This window comes from Notolepis coatsorum, assembly GCF_963971535.1.
Source record: "Notolepis coatsorum genome assembly, chromosome: 3".
Taxonomy (NCBI): Eukaryota; Metazoa; Chordata; class Actinopteri; order Aulopiformes; family Paralepididae; genus Notolepis; species Notolepis coatsorum.
Genome location: NC_140167.1, coordinates 36,369,934 through 36,391,076, shown reverse-complemented (window position 1 = coordinate 36,391,076; position 21,143 = coordinate 36,369,934). Strand labels below are relative to the sequence as shown.

Sequence of the window (21,143 nt, the reverse complement as noted above, 5' to 3'; positions counted from 1 at the left end):
TCTTTCGGTTAAAAAAATAAAATAAAAAGGCTACCTATGCTGTTCTTTTCATAGTGAGAATCTACTTCTACTTCAGCCCCGAGCTCGCAGTGCTCCTCGAGACATGCAGGTCAAAGCTCTTGTCAAATCCTGCAAAGATGGAGCTGTACTGTTATTCCACAAGCACCGCCCACGACTGTGACAGATCAACCACCTGTCCAATCGTATCCATAACCATCCTAGAATGAAACTGTAGGAAGAGCCACTCTCATCACGGCCAGTTAGAAATGGGGTTGAGGCGCTTGCGCATCGAGACTTTTCCGAGATCACAGTCAGTTTTCCAAGTATGAAGTGGGTCATGAATGCCACTGCGCAAGTCCTATGACTGGCAGTGATGATGTGTCTCATCCTGCATTGCATTTACCTGCTAGTCCAACAATGGGCCCCGCCTTATGTGCCTTATTAGCCAATGAATTGTGTTGTCGAGCTTTTGACAGCTGTCAATCAAAATATTGTATTTGTAGCTAACTTTTTACGTTATTTGATTTCGGATTTCATCCTTTCAGTTTGCTTGGACTTTTCAAGTATTTTAAGATAATTAAGTGTCAGATCACGCACCTTAGAGGAATTCGGAATGCAATTCAAATGAACATGTTTCTGATTACTTAATGCCTGGGCCTCGTTTGTACAGATTTTTCAGAAGTCATCCACAAATTATAGGGAACACAACCATCCCTTACAATAGCTCATCTCTGAATATGTGTACATCCCTAAGGTGTAGACGACCACACTGAAATGACTTCCTTGTTCTCCCTTTTCACTCTTAGTAGACAGACCCTAGTTTAAACATGCCTTAATTTCAGCAAGGTAAATTACAGAGTTTAATTTTAATTAAATCTGGTTGCACCTGCACCGGGGTGGTTTGCCCCTTAATTATACCAATTCCGTGTACAATTGTACTAATTCCGTGTAATTACGGGACTCTGAGTCTGTTCCCTTGTAGGTAGGGTTTTCTAATATGACGTTGTGTGTGACATGTATTAACTGAGCGACGTTATAAATAAATAAATAGAATCGTGTGCGATTCTATCAGAGACTTTTCATATTCATATAGCGATAGATAGCTGACATCTGCATTGGAGTAGTAGACGTTTGGAAATAAATAGTACTTCTGGACAGACGTTCATACATTTCTTCCCAGAGGAGAAGGAGGCGTGTCCCAAGGTTGACAGACAGGTCCAAGGAAAGGAAACCATAAGGACCTCCCCTTTCCTGCTTCGTTGCCGAGTGACGGAGAAAGCTTGGCCTAGCCATGAATGAATGAATGAATGAAAACTTTATTTAACAGATTGCAGAATGGGTACAATACAGTACGGCTCAATACATACAATTGTTAAGGGGATGCAGACCTGAGAAAGACGTTTGTCTTGTTTCCATCAGGGTCCCCCATTTTCAATTCATATAGAATCAAGCTAATGTTCGCTAGCTTGCTAGTCAGTTGCGTTCAGTACTGAAATTGTGTGTTTTGTTCGACCAAAACAATGGAAGTGCCAATGGACCCTCTGTTTCTCGCATGGAGCTATTTCAGAAGACGGAGGCTCCAACAGTGTTCTGATATTTGTACAAAGATATTAGAGGACAGTCCATACGACCAGGTAATGTAGAAGCAAAGACGACGCTAATGATTATCCAGGAGGAGACCGCCTGCTAACGTTACTATGAGCTACGTTAAGCATAATCCTTGATTGATAGATTGAAAACTTTATTAACAGATTGCAGAATGGGTACAGTACAGTACACAGCTCAATACATACAATTGTTAAGGGGATGCAGACCAGAGAAAGACTTTCGTCTTGTTTACATCAGGTCCCCCATTTTCAATTCATATATGACATACACGACTTACAGATAGACAGTACTGCTACATCTATGACATACCAGATTTGCAAATACAGTACTGTTTGTGATACAAAAAGAGTCTAGAATGACTCCTGATCAGACAGGTCATGGTTGCATTGCTGCTGTAGGTAGCTTCATAGGTGGGCGAATAGACCTATTCTGAATCAATGCGTTTTTAATTTCACTTTCTTTTCCTCCTCTTCTTGGTGTTTACTTTGTCACATGCATGCATTCAAACCTGTCATCAAACTCCTCTCTTCAACGTCTCACTCACGCTGTCTAAAGGACGCTGGCTCCTCTTTGCTTATCTCAGAGGTAATATTTACTTCCCACTTTTCTTTCCTATGTTGCCTTTTATAGTTTCATGTCACGGGTTAGGCTAGTTCAGCATGGGTCCTCCTCACTGCACCATACCTAGCTCTGTGTGTGTGTGTTTTTTTTCTCTCTCAGGCAGCATGGAGTCTGAAGACCCGTGCCCTCACAGAGATGGTATACATAGATGAGGTCGAGGTGGACCAGGAGGGGATTGCAGAGATGCTGCTGGATGAAAACTCTATCGCTCAGGTTGCACGTAAGGCTGGACTCTGTGTATTTGCCCCGTAAAATAATTGTTTGCTAAAGGATTTTGACGACTAATTAGACATTATTTCAGGGCCGGGGACATCACTGAGACTCCCCGGTACGAGTCATGGAGGTGGACCCACAGCGGCTGTCAGGTACCGTATGCCCGATCACACCGACATGGATCAAAACCTGCAAGAGGTATTGTCGTTAATTATATTGTAGGGAACTTTAATAAAGATAACAGACGTGAAAGCAACATGACCCAGTCTGTTCTGAACGGAGTGTCCCCCCCCCCCCCCCCCCCCCCCCCCCCCCCCCACAACCCCTTTAAATTTAAGGCCCATGACCCAGTCAGGACGTCCCATCACAGGATTTGTGAGACCCAGCACACAGTCTGGGAGACCTGGGACAATGGAGCAGGCCATCAAGACCCCCCGCACAGCCAGCACTGCTCGTCCTGTCACGAGTGCTTCTGGAAGATTTGTCCGGCTGGGAACGGTGAATACCTACAACCCAATTTCTTTTGACTGTTGATTTGAGAGGCTACATGATGTCTGCAGTCATCACGCTATAATGTTAGTGTTTCTCTGTTTGTGTTTCAGTTCAGGACACCAGCTCATGTTTTGTTTCCTTGTGTCCCCAGGCCTCCATGCTGACTAATCCAGATGGACCATTTATACACTTATCAAGATTAAATTTGGCTAAGTATGCCCAAAAGCCCAATTTGTCCAAGGTAAGATTATGTATTGAAAAAAGAAACATGTCTATTTGGAATATCATACCACCTTCCCATATGTTTGCTCTTTCATGTGAGTTCAGTAACCTTTGTTCTCTCTTTCAGACTTTGTTTGAGTATATCTTCCACCATGAAAATGATGTAAAAAATGTAAGTTACTACATCAAGGCCAGTAATACAGATTTAGCAAGTTTTGTGTGTGTTTGTTTCTTGTTGAGATGCAAAGCACTTGAAATATCACTAGCTCACTCATTCACTCACAGTTAGCCACTCTGCCCCTGGTGGCATCTCATAGGCATGGCACTTAAGACTTGTTCAACCCACACGAGACTGCTTTGCTTCTATTACTCTGTGCCCTTGTTACAGTATATACGGGGTATTATTTGTCGACATTTGTTTTCCGTTGTCCCCTGTAGCAGTAATTGTGTCTCTGATGTACAGGCTTTAGATTTAGCAGCCCAAGCCACTGAGCATGCTCAGTTCAAAGACTGGTGGTGGAAGGTTCAATTGGGGAAATGCTATTACAGGTGAGCATCTTGGATATCTAAACTCTTTGATTTACATAAGAGTGGTGTTTTGTGATGCCATATCAGTAGGGGTGCCCTAATAACACTTTTTGTTGACTAAGTACACTCACAAGTACTTTGTATCTTTTCATGATAATTTTTTTTTCATCTACTTTTTCTCCCCCTTTTTCTGTGATTTTTCTCCCATCCCAATTTCCTCTCGTGCCAATTCTCCCTCCCCTCCCCTGGTCGTTGTTAGCATGTGCCCCCCACTGGCTGGTCGTAGGGAGGATAGAAGCCCATCACATGTCCCCTCCGATACATGTGGAGGCAGCCAGTCACTTCTTTTAACCTGCCAGCGCGGACTCTCATTGGCGAGGAGTAACGTGTAGGAGGCTCACACTGCCCCCGCCATTTTCCTGTCTTTGCTGTGCAGGCGCCCTGACCGACCTGTAGGAGTCGCTGTTTACAACGACCAGACTACCACCCTTCGACTCCCCTCCCGCTAACTCTGCCAATTGAGTCAGTATGACGGCCGGCCCAAGCCGGAGGCAACGCTGACAGCCGGTTTCGAGACCAGTGTCTCTTGCATTGGTGACAAGCGCAATGTCCGCTGCGCAACCCAGCCGCCCTATCTTTTCATGATAATTTAAAAAATGTTGAAAGCTACAAAATGAGGGGGACATTATTGATAGAAATGGTTACATTTGACATTTTAATCTAATCGAATGCAAATCTCCTATTTTATATTCTAATGTAACTGACGGATCAATCAATCATTATTGTTCAATACCATTGGGCTAGTGGTCTGTTCTGGGCTGATACAGATACTCGTATCAGTATTGGTACACCTCTATCTATACTGTATATCAGGAACTCAATAGCATTTACATCCATCCACAAACAGCCCACTTTTGCATCCTTTTACAGACTGGGTTTACACCGTGAAGCAGAAAAACAGTTCCGATCAGCTCTGAATCATCAAGAGGTGGTGGATACTTACCTTTACCTTGCCAAGGTAAGAAACGCCACATGATATAAACACACCATAAACCTGCTATTGAATGGATTAACTTGTGGTTTTATTTTTCTACATGAATAGGTGTATCAGCGCATGGATCAACCAATAACAGCTCTGAATCTCTTCAAGCAAGGCTTAGACCACTTTCCAGGGGAGGTCACTCTCCTAACAGGAATTGCCCGCATCCATGAGGCATGTTGCTGCATTCATTATTACTATAGTTCCCCAAAGAAATACATCTGCCATAATGAGACTTCCCAAGTCAAAATTATTTTTTTCTTACAGATTTTTTTTAATATAACGTTTTACCCATAATATGTACTTTTCTGAGTATACTTGCAATGTATTTCTTATGTGCTTTCATGTAATAATTCAAAGCACATGTTTAGTATGATTGTCATTAATATGCTATATATGCAGTATAATAAACTGAGATGTTTACCAAACGTAAGTTGACCTTAACATCTTGAGCCCTAGCCATATTTTTTTGAAAATCCGCCTAAAAATACATACCTAAGTAAATGGAAGATTGCTTCACTTCTACAAGGTCCATTTGCATGTTATTGGTATCTAGGGACATCTATGGATCTCAGGGAATGTATTCCCAGTGTCAGAAATATTGTGTCTGTTACTAGGCTTGAGTAAATTGTAATGAACCAAAGGAGAATATCAATTATATATATATTTTTTCTTTTTGTTTCCATCTTTGATGGTGAATAACACCATGCTAAAAATGACCAGACCGTTCAGCACCTTCTTGAGATCACGTGTACAAAAAATCTGATGAATAAAGGGAAGATGATTAAACAGGTGTTTAACAGTACAGAATTCTGCCATTCTGCCATTGAAATATTATAGAATATAGAATATCAGGCCTATAAATTACCTTATTATAGCCAAGTCTCACATCTATGGATCGGGCCAAATCTCTCTTTCCAATGGCAGAGTTCAATCTGGATTTAGTATCACCAGGCGTGCAGCAAGAACCGTAAATGAAATCTACTGTAAATACAAATACTTTTTTATTATGTAGATTCCTCCGCCATTTTCTATCTGATTGCAACGCCGTTTTTTGCTAGACGTTCACAGAAAAGTAGATAAACTAACCGTTCTAATTTATGCCAATAACGTTCAGTTTTGTGGTAGATAATCCCGAAAAATATAATTAATAAAAAAGTTAATCCACAAGTAATTTGATTGACAGGAGCTGGGTAGTGTCTTTTTTCGAAATTCCAACGCCATTCGAAAGCCCTGGGTCTCCTATAGACCACCGTAACACTTCCGGGATTCTGAAATCAGGGAGGAGATTGCGGGGGGTGCATATGAATGAATGTGGACGAGAGCCGTGATGTAAGTGGTTGCCGATACGGCTGTGGAGGTGCTAGAGACATGATCGAATAGACGTTTATGCGCCTCGCTCTCCTGAACACGGCGTGACCCATAACTAATCGATCAGAACTAAATCGGCAGAGAAAAAGCCCATTTTAAAGCACCTATTCCGCTTGGACATGCGCAGAGTGCCCATGGAGTCTGGACGACGCGAGATGACGCTCGAATGAATGTGGACTGTTCCATCAGAGGGGGGAGCTTCGATGGTCATGTAAGTGGCTACAGACCGCTGCACTTAAATATAAACATTAGTCTACCTGGAGACTCGATGAGGTAATTGTAGATGTCGCCATAAGACACGTCTGGCCATTTAGTGGGATAATTTTTTCATTATCCTGTTCGGCTGGCCACCGAAGCTCCCCCCTCTGATAGAACGGTCCACATTCATTCGAGCGTCATCTCGCGTCGTCCAGACTCCATAGGCACTCTGCGCATGTCCAAGCGGAATAGGTGCTTTAAAATGGGCTTTTTCTCTGCCGATTTAGTTCTGATCGATTAGTTATGGGTCACGCCGTGTTCAGGAGAGCGAGGCGCATAAACGTCTATTCGATCATGTCTCTAGCACCCCCACAGCCGTATCGGCAACCACTTCCATCACGGCTCTCGTCCACATCCATTCATTTGACCCCCCCGCAATCTCCTCCTTGATTTCAATGTAACGCGGAAGTGTAGTGGTCTATCCTCATATGACTACAAACAAAATGGCGGTGCGCATTTCTTTCCGTCGATATTCGCTAGTTTCTGAATACATTTCCAAAACTGATTCACTAATAACACTTTAACCTATTGGTAAACAAATGTATTGCTGAAAATATACACTATGATTGCTGTTTTGACATGGTTAGGGTCTTTACTCTTGGCTACATTTGGAAGAAAAGAAAATGCAACATTAATTCATACAGTCTGTAGAGAGGAATTTATGATGTGATGTCATTTGCGGTCCGCCGACGGACCGCTCGGGCTAAAGAGATTTTAAGTAAACATATTAAAAGTGTACTATTTTGCTAAGCAAAAGTAACCAAAAATACATCAAAAGTATAATTTCAAGGGGCGGCTAGGTGGTGTAGTGGGCAAGGCGCTCGCCACCAATGCAGGAGACGCTGGGTTCGAGCCCAGCTCTCCACATTGCTATCAGCTTGGCTGGTCGTTCATACTAATACAATTGGCAGTATTAGGGGGTGGGAAGCTGATGGGTGGGGATCGGACGTTGTGGACAGCGACTCCTACAGGTCGGTTGGTGCGCCTGCACAGCAGAATCAGGAAGCGACGGGGGCAGCGTGTCCCTCCCACGCAGACCCCCGCCGCTGAGAGATCGCGCTGTGCAGGTGAAAAGATGCGACGGCTGCTTCCTCGAGTACCGGAGGGGACATGTCAATCAATCAATCAAATTGATTTATAAAGCACATTTCACATGACGCGTGTCAACCAAAGTGCTGTACAGAGGGTAAATACACAAGATACATATAGACAACAATCACACTCCGTTTTATGGGAGGGCACACAGGCAAACACATAGAAAAACAGGGCATGAGTCAGTGAACGGGAAAGGCTAGTAGGTAGAAGTGGGTTTTGAGCCTCGATTTGAAGGCATCTATCGAGGGGGCGAGCCTAATGGAGGTGGGGATGCTGTTCCACAGTTCAGGGGCTGCGATAGCAAAGGCACGGCCCCCCCCATGTGATGTAATGTTTCGTCCATATTGCAGCCGGCTTGTGGGAGGCATGGCCTAACGGCGTTCGAGACAGGGGAGGGTAGAATTGGACGATACGAAATTGGGATGGGAGAAAAATTGAAAATGGGAGAAAAAGTAGATAAAAAAAATAGTATAATTTTAATATATTTAAGCACATCGTATGTACAGTACAAAGAACAACTTAAGTGGTTTCAATTTAACACAACTTTTACAAAGCATACTTACAGAAAATCTACGTAACCCTTTCACTACCACACTATAGAAGGTTAAAGGATAACTCCACTTTTTTTTTAAATTAGCTTATTTAACATCTTCCCTGGAGTTAGACAAGAAGATGCATACCTTTTTTGTCTCTGTGCGTGCATTTTAGCTTTGGGAATAGACGCTCCGTTAGCATAGCTTAGCTTCATCACTGGAAGTGGGGGAGGACAGTAGCCTTACAGTGCCTTACAGTGTATTGCAAGGTCTGACATTGACCAAACTTGATATGCATGACCTTGGTGGGCTCTAGGTCAACTCCTGAAAAGGGGGTCAATGTCAGACCTTGCAATCAAAAGTTAGGGGCGCACTGAAATTATGGCAAGGGTTATTAGCCCCCTAACTTTTGATTGCAAAGTCTGACATTGACCCCCTTTTCAGGAGTTGACCTAGAGCCCACCAAGGTCATGCATATCAAGTTTGGTCAATGTCAGACCTTGCAATACACTGTAAGGCACTGTAAGGCTACTGTCCTCCCCCACTTCCAGTGATGAAGCTAAGCTATGCTAACGGAGCGTCTATTCCCCAAGCTAAAATGCACGCACAGAGACAAAAAAGGTATGCATCTTCTTGTCTAACTCCAGGGAAGATGTTAAATAAGCTAATTTAAAAAAAAGTGGAGTTATCCTTTAAACCTTTCACTACCACACTACAGACTGTTTGTAGTGTGGTAGTGAAAGGTTAAAGGAACACGCCAACATTTTTGGAAATTAGCTTATCATCTTCTCCAGAGAGGGACAAGAAGATGGATACCAGTTTCCTCTGTGCGTTCAGTAGAAAGCTATCTGGCTGCACGTTAGCCTAGCTTAGCACAATGAATGGAAGCGGACAGTGCCGGTTAGCCTAGGCATTGTCCAACTAACACCTTTCCGAAGGCTAACCGGCACTGTCTGCATCCATTCATTGTGCTAAGCTAGGCTAACATGCAGCCAGATAGCTTTCTACTGAACGCACAGAGGAAACTGGTATCTATCTTCTTGTCTCTCTCTGTTGGCGTGTTCCTTTTAACCTTCTGTAGTGTGGTAGTAAAAGGGTTAAGTATACTTTTAATTTTATTTGATTATTCCTACTGGGGTTATCTAATCAATATCTATTATATTATATTATATTTGTGTCTCATCACAGGAGATGAACAACATCACGTCAGCCACAGAGTATTATAAAGACGTCCTGAAACAGGACAACACTCATGTGGAGGCCATTGCCTGCATAGGCAGCAACCACTTCTACACGGACCAGCCGGAGATTGCACTTCGCTTTTACAGGTCAGAAGAAAAACAATAGTATGCCTGTCGTTATGAAAACAATTTAATTTAAAGGTTATATATCTTTATAATCAGTATGCAAGTTTCCTCATGCAAATAATTTCGTTCAGTATAACTACTTCACACTGGACTAATTAATTGCTACAATTGCGACTACACTATAGTATGCCATGCTTAACTGAATGTACGGTACATATGTAGTATTTAATGTGTACATGTAGAGTTATATGTATAGTCCTCTGCCTATTGTGTGTTGTGCTCATAATTCTGTGAAGTCCTGTTGTTAAGTTGAATTGTTAAGTTCTTATGTCTCTGCACCAGTGACACAGAGACACATTCCTGCACACTTTTCTTTTTAGCTAGAAAATCGGGTGTCTCTGATTTCTTTGCTAGGCGGCTACTCCAGATGGGGGTGTATAACTGCCAGCTGTACAACAACCTGGGTCTGTGCTGCTTCTACGCCCAGCAGTACGACATGACCCTGTCCTCGTTTGAGAGAGCCCTGACCCTGGTGGCCAACGATGAGGAGCAGGCTGATGTCTGGTACAACATAGGACATGTGGCTGTGGTGAGTTACAGCAGAGCAGGTTGATGTCTGGTACAACATAGAACATGTGGCTGAGGTGAGTTACAGCAGAGCAGGTTGATGTCTGGTACAACATAGGACATGTGGCTGAGGTGAGTTACAGCAGAGCAGGTTGATGCAAGCAACTGATACTCCAGTGTCCAACAATGCTGAGTTTGTCCACAAAGGGGAGTTGAGACCGACGGGAAGGAACCAAGACATGGAACTCCCTACTAGCTACTTCCGTCACCAGCTCTGGGAAGATAAGCAGACAAGGGACCCCACGAAATCAATGGAATGAATTGTAAAATTGGTTATACCAGTAAAAGTAGGGCAGGCTTATTTTATTGAGCAACAGATCTGCCATGTTTAGGGTTTTAGAAACATGTTAACATTTTAAATTCAGAATGTCATTCAGTGGGTCTTTTTGTAAAAGACATCTTTGTTATATTTTGGGTGCATACTGATGACTTATTTCACCTTTTTTCATGAATTTTTCAAGATTCAGAAAATATTTTATTTACAATATTGAACTCGACATTCTTGATATTGAAGCAGTTGATTGCCATTCAGCACAAGTCAGTTTCTCTAATGACACTGCGAGTGACGTGTGTTGAGCTTTCAGCAAGGTCATCGCCTCCCATTAATCTTTCCCGCCTGTCTTCCCTCTTCCTATATCAAGCCTCTTTGGTTGAGACTCACACATGAGCCTTTCAACAATGGGGAGTCAGTCTGTAACCCATATTGGCTCTGGCCCCAAAAAAACAAGAAATCAAATATTGACTGCTTTAACCAAACAGAACCCTATCCGTTGGTACAAAGTGCATATTTTCTCTGTTTACAGGGAATAGGGGACGTGACCCTGGCCTACCAGTGTTTCAAACTGGCCTTGGCCTTCAATAACGACCACGCTGAGGCCTACAACAACCTGTCTGTGCTCGAGCTGCTCAGAGGCCGCATTGAACAGGTGAAAAACATATTTAGCTTTGCATGCGTTCGTAAAATCTCGCTCACTGTTCAATTCAGATGTGAGTATGAATAATAAAAGTGAAGACATTATTGATCACTTGTCACATTTCTGTGTTGGATGTAGTCTAAAGCCTTCCTACAGACCGCGGCATCGCTGGCCCCGCACATGTATGAGCCACACTTCAACCTTTCCACTCTCTCAGAAAAGGTAATGTATGACTTATATACACTACAGTACATATATTTGAACAACACCGATCCTAATTATTGTTATACCAAAGTGTGTCCAAAGAGAATTCAGTTCACTCTGCCTCCGTCTTGGTAATGGGGAGGTGATCGCACACTGCAATTTTCTTTTGCATTTCTTTTACGTCAGATTATGTGACGGGATAGACATAAAATTGTGCTTATCATCCTCGGCCGTGTGAGTTGGAGCTGTTCTGCTGTGTCCTACATCAGCTGATGGCCGACACGCATCATTTCAGTATCACTTTAACTGCTGGCCATATTTGCATGCATGTGTAGGAATTATATTCATCTGATTTCTTGTTATCTAGTTTGCTCATGCGGTAGCTCTACTGTTTCTCCCCAAGCAGTGTCCATTTTGGGGTCTGTCGTCTTCGTTTGACATCATTTCTGTATGTGTATGTATATATATATATATATGTATGTATACATTATATAACCGCAAGCTTGGCAGGCGTTTGGTGACCCTGACTCATCGATTCATCACAAATTAATGCAGACATTCTTTTCACATCCCTACATTATAAGCGTGTTCTGACTTGCTAATTGCTATGCTGAAGTGATGTTTTTTTTCTGTGTGCATCCAGATCGGAGACCTTCAGAGCAGCTACACTGCTGCCCTGAAGTCGGAGGTTGCGTTCCCCGAGCACGTCGACACCCAGCTGCTTCTCAGGCAGCTGCGGAAACACTTTGCAGTGCTGTGAGCCTCTGACCAGTGCACCTCATGAGCCCTAGTGTGAATCCATGTAGTCCTCGGCGATAGAGCCATTGCACAGTAGTCTCTGGCCTCAGGCTATAGGGAGGTGTAGTGGTTACGTCATTGTTGTTTCCGGCCGGTCCACCTCGCTTGAAATTGCAATGTATTTCCAATGGACACATTTCTAAATCTCATTTAAAACAAATAAAGCATGAACATTGGCATGGTGTACCTTTCTGTGTGTATTCATCCACAATCTATAGCTCAACATAAACCAATTCACAATTAATCGTAAAATAATTAAGTATAATTTTATTTAAACTAAAAAGGCTTAAAACAATAATGTTAGTGATGGAAGGGAACTCATTTTGTGCAAAAATGGAAAGCTTGCCAATGTTCATGAGGCAGAATTATTACAATAGCCAATAATACATTTTCCCAATGATAAATCCCTATACGGGTGGACCGTGCGGGAAACTAAAGTGACGTTGGACTACACCTCACTATGGAAGTGAAGGTAATCTGAATGTTTGGAAAGGCACAGCATTGAATTAGACAAAGGGCGACACACCACTTAAAAGTTGACCGTGAGAGCAGATGGTTAGAATTACACCACATGTTGAAGGCTTTATGAAGTTCCAATATAATCTGCATTCGGTTCAGTAGCCCATGAGGTGCTCATGAGAAACTATCTGGTTGTCTGGTGTCAGTAAGGCTTTTCAGTTGGTGTGTGCAATTCAAACTATTTGATATTAGCATTTTCTGGCATTTGTTAATTTGTTCAGTGGTCTCTTTAGAGACTTGTATAATAGTAATGTACATAGTGAAGTGCTGATATGGAAAGGATATATTTATTAAGAGTCAAGTGATTGACATTGTTATCTTTTTTATAGTTCATTCCATAATCTCCTTTTTGCCATTTTGTAGTCTGAGCTAATATTAACATGACAATAAAAATAAACATTTCATAAGATGTGAAATAGACTAAAGAGTTTATTTTCTTCTGATATTACAACAACAATAACTACAAAAAACATTTGTGGTCAAATGACCACTAACTCTTCGATATCGGTGCCATTTCACATATCCACTTGAGTGGATGTCCACACGGAGCGTCGTTCCAACTTTTGAAGGGGTTTGTTCTGGGATAGATAGCTGCACAGTCTTCAATACCCATATCATCATTGGGCTCTCCCTCAGCCCAATATCTATATGAATTAAAAAGGTTACTCACTGGAAGCATGTTTATTATACCAAAGACAGTATGCATTTCATTCCCTTTCAGAACATTTATTTAAGGATATTATTGTGACAAAAGATAAATGACTAACCAATGACTTTACATTGTAAATCAATCATAGTGTTATAATGTTTAGTTCTTACCCCTCAGTCAACACAGTCCCATTCAGCCACCTCCATGTGCCCTCTTCTCGATCGTCTTTCAGCCCAATCCAGAAGCCATTAACGTACATGGGTAGCGAAGAGTCGTGAGCATCATTTATCATCTTACTTATTGACAGCTGATAAAAAATAGTAACACAAAATGTTCACTCTTACAGACTCAGGGACGTCGACCGTTCTACTCAGTAAAGCAAAAGCCTGTGTAAATACAGGTGCATGTGAATTGAGATGCATCTAGTACTTAATCCTGATCAACCTGAATACTGAACACTTGATTGTTACCCACCTGCTTTTCCATGCTGTCTATGACGACCAAATCAGCTGTTTTGCTCCTGCAGTGTTCTCTGGCATTTGTCCACGATCTCTTGGTAATAGTGTTGGAGAAAGGGAAGTAGTAACACATGGAGTTCAGAAGATGGAATCTTGGCAAGCAGTGTCTACAGTTCATCTCTGTTGCAAAACGAAAAGGAAACTGTTAATGCGCAGAATATCATCTAGTTTCTTTCTGCCTTAAGAAGGTTTTAGAAGAATGCCTTCAGATTTGGGATGGGCATCGATTTTCGAATATTCACAATTATAAAAAAATATCTAAATATCATTTTGTCTCAAAAAATATATTTTCCCTTGAGAGGGGACCCTATTAACTGTTACACTGCTGAATGGCATGCTGGGTACAGGTAACTAGCACAACCATAGATATATAACTAGATGGTGCAAGGCAGAGACTCCTTGAGTCACAGGCAGCACTCATAACATGAATGTATGGTGTATGTACTATTGAAATAACCATAGCATGCTACATTTTCAACCGATTTACAAATGGTTTGGTTTATTATTACAAACGTTATTATGGATATTATATATACACCATGGTTATTATGGTGTAATTATGGATGATAAATTAACATGGAAATCTCAACATAGCACACGTTAAAAAAATGACGTCCAAGAGTATTTTTGTTATGAATAAAGTAAAGGATGTGTTAGAGTATGAGGCAATGAGAACACTCTACTGTTCACTCATCTCACCTTATCTCAGTTATTGTGTTGAAGTATGGGGGAATATATAACCATTATATATACTACAGAAGAGGGCTGTAAGAATCAGACGAAGTGAATTATCGAGAACACACAAACACTTTATTAAATCTAGAATAATTTAACTTGAAGACATGGTTAAGTTTCAAACGATGTTAATTATGTTTAGGGCAAGAAATAATACACTGCCAGAAAAACTACAATATCTTTTTCATTTAGAAAGTGAGTTTAGTAGGAGGAAATAAAATTTTAAGCATCAGTTTGCACGTACCACTTAAACGGATATGTCCTTCAGTTATTGGTGTAAAGTTGTGGAATTCTCTCCATAGCGAGCTTAAGGGATGTAATAGTGTTTGTAAATTCAAAAAGAATTATAAAAAAAAAAATTGTCAGTATGAAAGTTAAATGTGATCTGAATAGTGAGATTTTTTTTTTTTATTCTTTATTATTATTATTATTATTATTATTATCATTACATTTGTTCTTGTTTAAACTGTGGATTGTTTGTTTCTTTGTATATGGTATAAATGATTATTTTGTGTGAATTAGGTTGTACGCCGACCATCTAGTAATACTTGTTTAGTTTAGGGGCAGGTAACTATAAGAATTATTCTTCTTCCTGCTCCTTTTGCCCATGGTATGGTATTTATGATTTTGTATGAAAAACTATGATTGTATTGTTTCCATGTGGCAAATAAAACTCTGAATCTGAATATTAACATGGTTATGATTAATGCTTGGACATGTTGAAATTAATTTCATATGAAAGTCCATTATAAGTATGACTCTGACGTTTATATCAAACCAAACTGTTTGAAAATCGGTTGAAAATTGAGCAAGCTATGGTTATTTCAATAGTACATGCACCATAGATATTCATGTTATGAGTGGGCGTGCTGCCTGTGGCAAGATGGCCGCCATGTGGCAACATCTGTCTCCATTGGCCAGCAGCATGGCTGCTATCTATGAGCAGCTGGGATGTTACATGGTAGCAATATTTTGTAAGTTTGCCATTGTCATGTTGAATGGTTTAGTTCCTGGAAATACGCTATCTTGTTAGCTGTTAGCAATGACAGCAGCCGACTAGCTCGCGTGTTGGATTAACTCACGTTCGGTGTTAAGGGAAAACAAATAGTTTAGCTAGTATATCGAATAGTAATTTTGTGAGTTTTGCCCATCCCTACTTCAGATATCATTACCTTACTAATTTCCATCTACAGTATATTTTTATTTTGTATACTATTCTATAGTATCCATCCATATCTCTAAATTATTTGTAAGGATCCTATATGTGGATTTAAACTAGAAAAATATTAAAACGTAACAAAAAAGCCTCACGATGTTGAGGGATGTGGGTTTCTAGTTGTGCGTTTTCATCCTGGAACCTCTCAATCTGTGTGTCGTACTCCTTGCTTCTCCTCTTCTGGTGGTCAAGCTCCCACCTGGCCAGTCCTTGCTGAATGATCTCTTTTGCCAGCTCTCTCCTCGCCTCATCTCTAGTCTTGAGCACAGTCACGGAAGCAGCCTGGAGTTCGATTAATTCACGGCTGAGGTATGCTATATCGGTGAATTGATTGTGTCCTTCTCTGAGTTTGTCATCTGTGATTGATAAAGATATACACAATGATGACATTGCAGAGAATGTTCCCTATTTAAGCACTTGAACTTAATAATAATAATAATAATAATAAAACATGTTTATTTAAGAAGCGCTTTTCAAGTAACTCAAAGAAACAGTTCTCAGTTATGAATATTTAACAATGTTCTCCAGAATGATTGGCACTCATCATGAAAATTAACAAACGGGTGGCAATGTTATGTTATGTTAAGATGTGTTAACTTGGATTTTAGTTTATGTCTGCAGATTCCGCACACATGACCCATCATTCCTCCGACTCAATTTCTGTTCAAGATGTATGGAGCCACACTTGACTCAAAATTAAAATGAACGGCCAAGGCCTTCAATCTCCGGGAGTTGTAGTTCAATAAAAACACAGATTTGGGTGGTTTGCCATAGGCTGATAGTTGGATGATTAGCCGAGCAGTATAGGGTTTATTAGATTTTGTCAGTTCCATGGCAAATGGCAAATAAAATGGTGTACTTGAAGGCTGAAAGGGAGCTGTCAATCAAGCGTGATGATGACACCCACACACATTGAGAACAAACGCTATAGCGGCCAGTATGAGGAAGCTGGGTGGGGAAAATAAGTAGCCGTGCTCTCACCTGCCGCCGATGTGGCCTTGAGCAAGGCACTTAAAGGAACATGCCAACTTTATGGGACATTTGCTTACAATCTCCTTCAGAGTCCGACAAGAAGATTAATACCAATTTCCTCTCTGTGTGTTCAGTAGAAAAGTAGGATAGCTAGGAAATTGGTATCCATCTTCTTGTCACTCTGGTTGTTTTTTTGTGTTTTTTTGCTCTGCTATATAGTATGGGTCTGGGTCACACTTAAAACACAATTCACTGAATATCACTAATGTTACTGAATTTAAGTGGAATATATTGTTCTTTTTTTAAAGAATCAAATGCGTTCCTGAACAATTACATTTATAGTAAAATACATTTCTATCTACAGTATTTCATTTTCTTCAGTGGTGCCAATAATTCCAAAGAGCATTGTTTGTGTTGCCAGTGACTTACAGTAGACCCCCAGGCCAATATCAACCACTAGTAGAAGAGCACTAAGCAGCCCCAGACACACCGCTACCAGTCTGTAATGTCCCCAACTGGACCCAGGTCTTACCATGGACATGGACACTAGACAAAAAGGTCATTGTTTCAATGTCAAACCATGTCAAACTTTGACAGTAATATAAACAACATTTTCTATCTGTGTTTATTCATAGTATTCTCATGACATGTTTTGCCATACAATAGGGAGCAAGGCTCATTCGTCACTGTTATTGAATCATACTCAAGATGTTTGCAATCAAATACTATGAATAGATATTGGTGGAATTGTCCCAACATTATTGGAATAGCACATTATAAATTTTGCTTAGGGTGGGTTTTCCATTTAACACACACCAGGAAAAGTCATACATCAAATGTATACACTGACTCATTTTTAAAACGTTCAAATCATGCAAAAACTGTAATAGATTTAGTTTTTTTAATCAACGTTTTGAAAAAGAGGAACATGTTTCTATTATTTTTGTATTATTATTATTATTGTTGTTTTTTAAATCTAGCACTAATGTCAGGAAAAAGTTCAAAGAATCTATCAAACAAATTCACCATCACAAGTTATAATTTAGCACTTATACCTTTTTGTCGACCATGGTTGTCTTCTGCGCTGAAATCATCCTGACATATCAATTTGTTGTATGTTTCATTGAAAGTTCTGTCAGAATTCTCTGCATTCTCCATTTTCCCATATGTCGGTCTAGATTAGAGGCATTTTTTTAGTGTAGTGGAGAGAGAGCCTGTCGGGGCCATTGCCCTCTATCAGCACTTGCGAAATCCCATTGCTGAATATGCAAGAGGAATACATGTGTCCAACAAGTCCAACGCACTTCAGAAGCTTTGGTTCTCAACAGCACAGGATGGCACATATAAGCAAGGCTTCTCATGACCTGGGCACTTTACAAAATAGAGTGCTCATAAAGTCTGTATGTTTATTAAGCACTTTGAACTGAAATCCCCTGTATGAAAGGTGCTATACAAATAACGTTATTACTATTATTATTATTATTACAGTAGGGGGGTGGGTGACTGAGGAAGATGCATAGTTAACTGTACATTTTTGTACACAATCTTGTTTGTTATTTTCTGGACATAATTTAAAAACTAAAAATAGAAATTATTACCTCTGTGTGACCAGGACAGTGCCTTGTACAAAAAGGGTGACAGTTTAGGAAGGTGGTATAATGAGGAGTTGAATGATAGTGAACAGATAGAGCAACAAAGGACAGATGTTGTAGAGGGGATAGGAAGGATAGAGAAGTCAGGGCTTCCAGGCAAGTTGAAGTTATGGTGTTTGCAGTTTAGTTTATTCCCTAAGTTGATATGACCATTGGACCTCATTCTCGAACATTCTCCTAAGTTTCCCCATAAATAACCTTGTAAGAAGTTCGTAAGAGGAGGCCACTGGCCATGACAACATCCCCTCCAAATTCCTCAGAGACTCAGCAGCCGCCATCACCCCAGTCATCACACACATAATAAACCTCTCTATAAAACAGGGACACGTCCCCAAGGACTTCAAAATTGCGAGAGTGACTCCTCTGCACAAAAAGGGCAGCAAATTAGACCCAGGCAACTACCGCCCTGTTTCTATTCTTACCTCCATCTCGAAAGTCATGGAGAAAATAGTCTACGAACAGGTTGAAAAGTACCTGGCAGAAAAAAAATCGAATCTACGAATTCCAATCTGGCTTCAGAACGTCCCACTCCACTGACACATGCCTCCTCTATTTGAACGACCACATCAAACAAGAGGTGGACGCGGGCAAATACTGCGGCATGGTCATGCTGGACCTACAAAAGGCCTTCGACACTGTCAATCACTCCATTCTGATTGACAAGCTAAAAGCAATTTGTTTTGATAGTTTATCAGTGAACTGGATGCAATCCTACCTGGAGGGGAGAGAACAGATGGTAGAGGTAAACGGTACTCTACCCCCCCCCCCCTCACAGTGAGCTGTGGTGTTCCACAAGGAAGCATACTAGGACCGCTACTGTTCCTAATTTATGCAAATGACATGTCGTCAGCCTGTGACTGCAACTTGTTCCTGTTTGCGGACGACTCAGCCCTGCTGGTCTCTGACAAGAACAAGTTGCAGGTTGAAAAAACCCTCAGCTCGGAACTAGGCAAAATCTGCATATGGCTAGCTGATAACAAACTATCATTACACATGGGCAAAACAGAGTCCATTCTCTTCGGTTCAAATAACAAACTCAGCAAGACCGACGGCTTCTCAGTTACAGTGGGTGACAATATTGTCACAAGGAAAGACGCAATTACCTACATGGGTACCATCCTAGAGGCAAATCCTTCCTGTGACAAAATGGCATCCAATGTAATAAAAAAAAGTCAACCAACGAACTAGATTCTTGTACCGGATCTCCTCTCTGGTAAACAAGAATACCCTGAAGACTCTGGCAGGAGCACTCATTCAAGGGTACTACGACTATGCGTGCACCTCATGGTACCAAAGCACCTCAAAGGCGCTAAAAACAAGATTACAAACATCACAAAACAAACTGGTCAGACTACTACTTGACCTTACCCCCAGAACCCACCTCACCCCTGCCCACTTTGACAACCTAGGATGGCTTAGAGTAGACGACAGAGTACAGCAACTTGCAATGGGCCTGGTCTACAAGATACACTATACGACTAAGGTACCCATGTACATGTCAAAATACTTCCCAAAGGTCAGTGAATACCATAACCACTACACCAGAGGAAGCTCAACAAATCATGTTAAACCCAGATTCGGCTCAAACAAGGGACTAAACGCGTTTCGTAATTATGCCATATCAATGTGGAACGCCCTACCCAAAGCTGTAAAAGAATGTGAATCCCTACCCACATTCAAAACCGCTCTTAAAGAGCACCTACGGGAGGCTGCAATTCGAAACTGGCCACCGTAAATGCCCAAACCCCCCACCACCTCCTAATAGACAGTCTCCTCCCCACCGCATGTATATATTCCCTCCCCGCCGTATGTATATTTCTCTCCCACCCACCCACCCCCTCCAAATGTACAGTCTCCACCCCACCGTATGTATATTTCTCTGCCACCCACCCACCCCCTCCTAATGTACAGTCCCCTCCCCATCATATGTATATACTCTGTCAGGATCTAGGGGTAACAGTACTGTATATTTGAATAACGTTTATGTCACAAATGTATCAGTACTAAATACCTATATGTCCCTATGCCATAAATGTCATGTATGTTGTGTATGTCATAAATGTCTATATGAATTGAAAATGGGGGACCCTGATGTAAACAAGACAAACGTCTTTCTCAGGTCTGCATCCCCTTAACAATTGTGTGTATTGAGCCGTACTGTATTGTACCCATTCTGCAATCTGTTAAATAAAGTTTTCATTCATTCATTAATTCATTCATTAATTCATTCATTCATTCATTCATTCATTCATTCATTCGGAAACTTACAATAGATCTCCCGGATACCTGAACGCTTGAAAAGGTGTTCGTAAAATGGCCAAAGTGTTCTCAGCTGCGATCCCCTGAATGAAGAACATCACTCGTTCTTAAACTGAAAGCGCATTCTTGTACACCTGAATTTGCATACAGAAACGCCCCACCAGCTCCTTATAAGGCCATCCAACACAGCTGGTGTAGAGGTGAAGCATCTGAACAGGCAGCCTGTATATTTTCCCCAACGGAGTTTCACTTCCGTGTTGATTCTCTTTCGAAGTTGGTTAGGATTAGGGTAACAGCCTGCTGGCGCGATTGTTAGGAGTAACGCGATTGGCGCTGAAAAAAAAACGTCAGTGGCCAATCAGATCGCGCAAACCGAACGCGGGAGTGAAACTCCGTTGGGGAAAATATACACGCGAACAGGCAAGGTAGGCAACTGCTTGGAGCCCCCGCCAGTAGGGGGCCCCCGAGGGCTGACTGAATGTACTCAACAGCAGTGACCGCAACAATCAATGGATGATATGCAATGGAATTACAGTAGGGAACCCCCTTAGGGACCCCATGTCAAAAAAGAGGAAAAAAAGGCCTTCACGTGAAACCTAACCTTTGAGCGTGCATCAGGAACGACATGTAAACATGTAAAAATAAAGAAAGACAGTAGAGCAGAAAAGCTACTGATTAAGCAAATAACTGAATTATGTTGTTTAGTAATGGTATAGCCTTAATGGGTGAGATACTTTAAAACTCTCCAGCTATCTAGCTATAGGTGTCATGTTATTTTGTTAGTTAACCTAGC

At 41.3% G+C, this 21,143-nt stretch overlaps 1 protein-coding gene across 2 annotated transcripts; it reads left to right on the top strand.

The window, feature by feature from the left end:
* Positions 1 to 1,303: 1,303 nt before the first annotated feature.
* ttc8 (tetratricopeptide repeat domain 8) lies at positions 1,304 to 12,706 on the top strand. Of its 2 annotated transcripts, XM_084309744.1 has the most exons (15): positions 1,304 to 1,634; positions 2,164 to 2,193; positions 2,329 to 2,449; positions 2,531 to 2,594; positions 2,781 to 2,940; positions 3,086 to 3,175; positions 3,284 to 3,328; positions 3,620 to 3,705; positions 4,615 to 4,702; positions 4,787 to 4,897; positions 9,169 to 9,308; positions 9,702 to 9,876; positions 10,718 to 10,840; positions 10,967 to 11,050; positions 11,676 to 12,706. In XM_084309744.1, the coding sequence occupies exons 1-15, from the start codon at positions 1,521 to 1,523 to the stop codon at positions 11,790 to 11,792; spliced, it is 1,548 nt and encodes a 515-aa protein (XP_084165870.1). In that variant the 5' UTR covers positions 1,304 to 1,520; the 3' UTR covers positions 11,793 to 12,706. The 2 variants fall into 2 exon arrangements, with proteins under 2 accessions (XP_084165870.1, XP_084165871.1); XM_084309745.1 differs by lacking the exon at positions 2,164 to 2,193.
* The last annotated feature ends 8,437 nt before the right edge of the window (positions 12,707 to 21,143 follow it).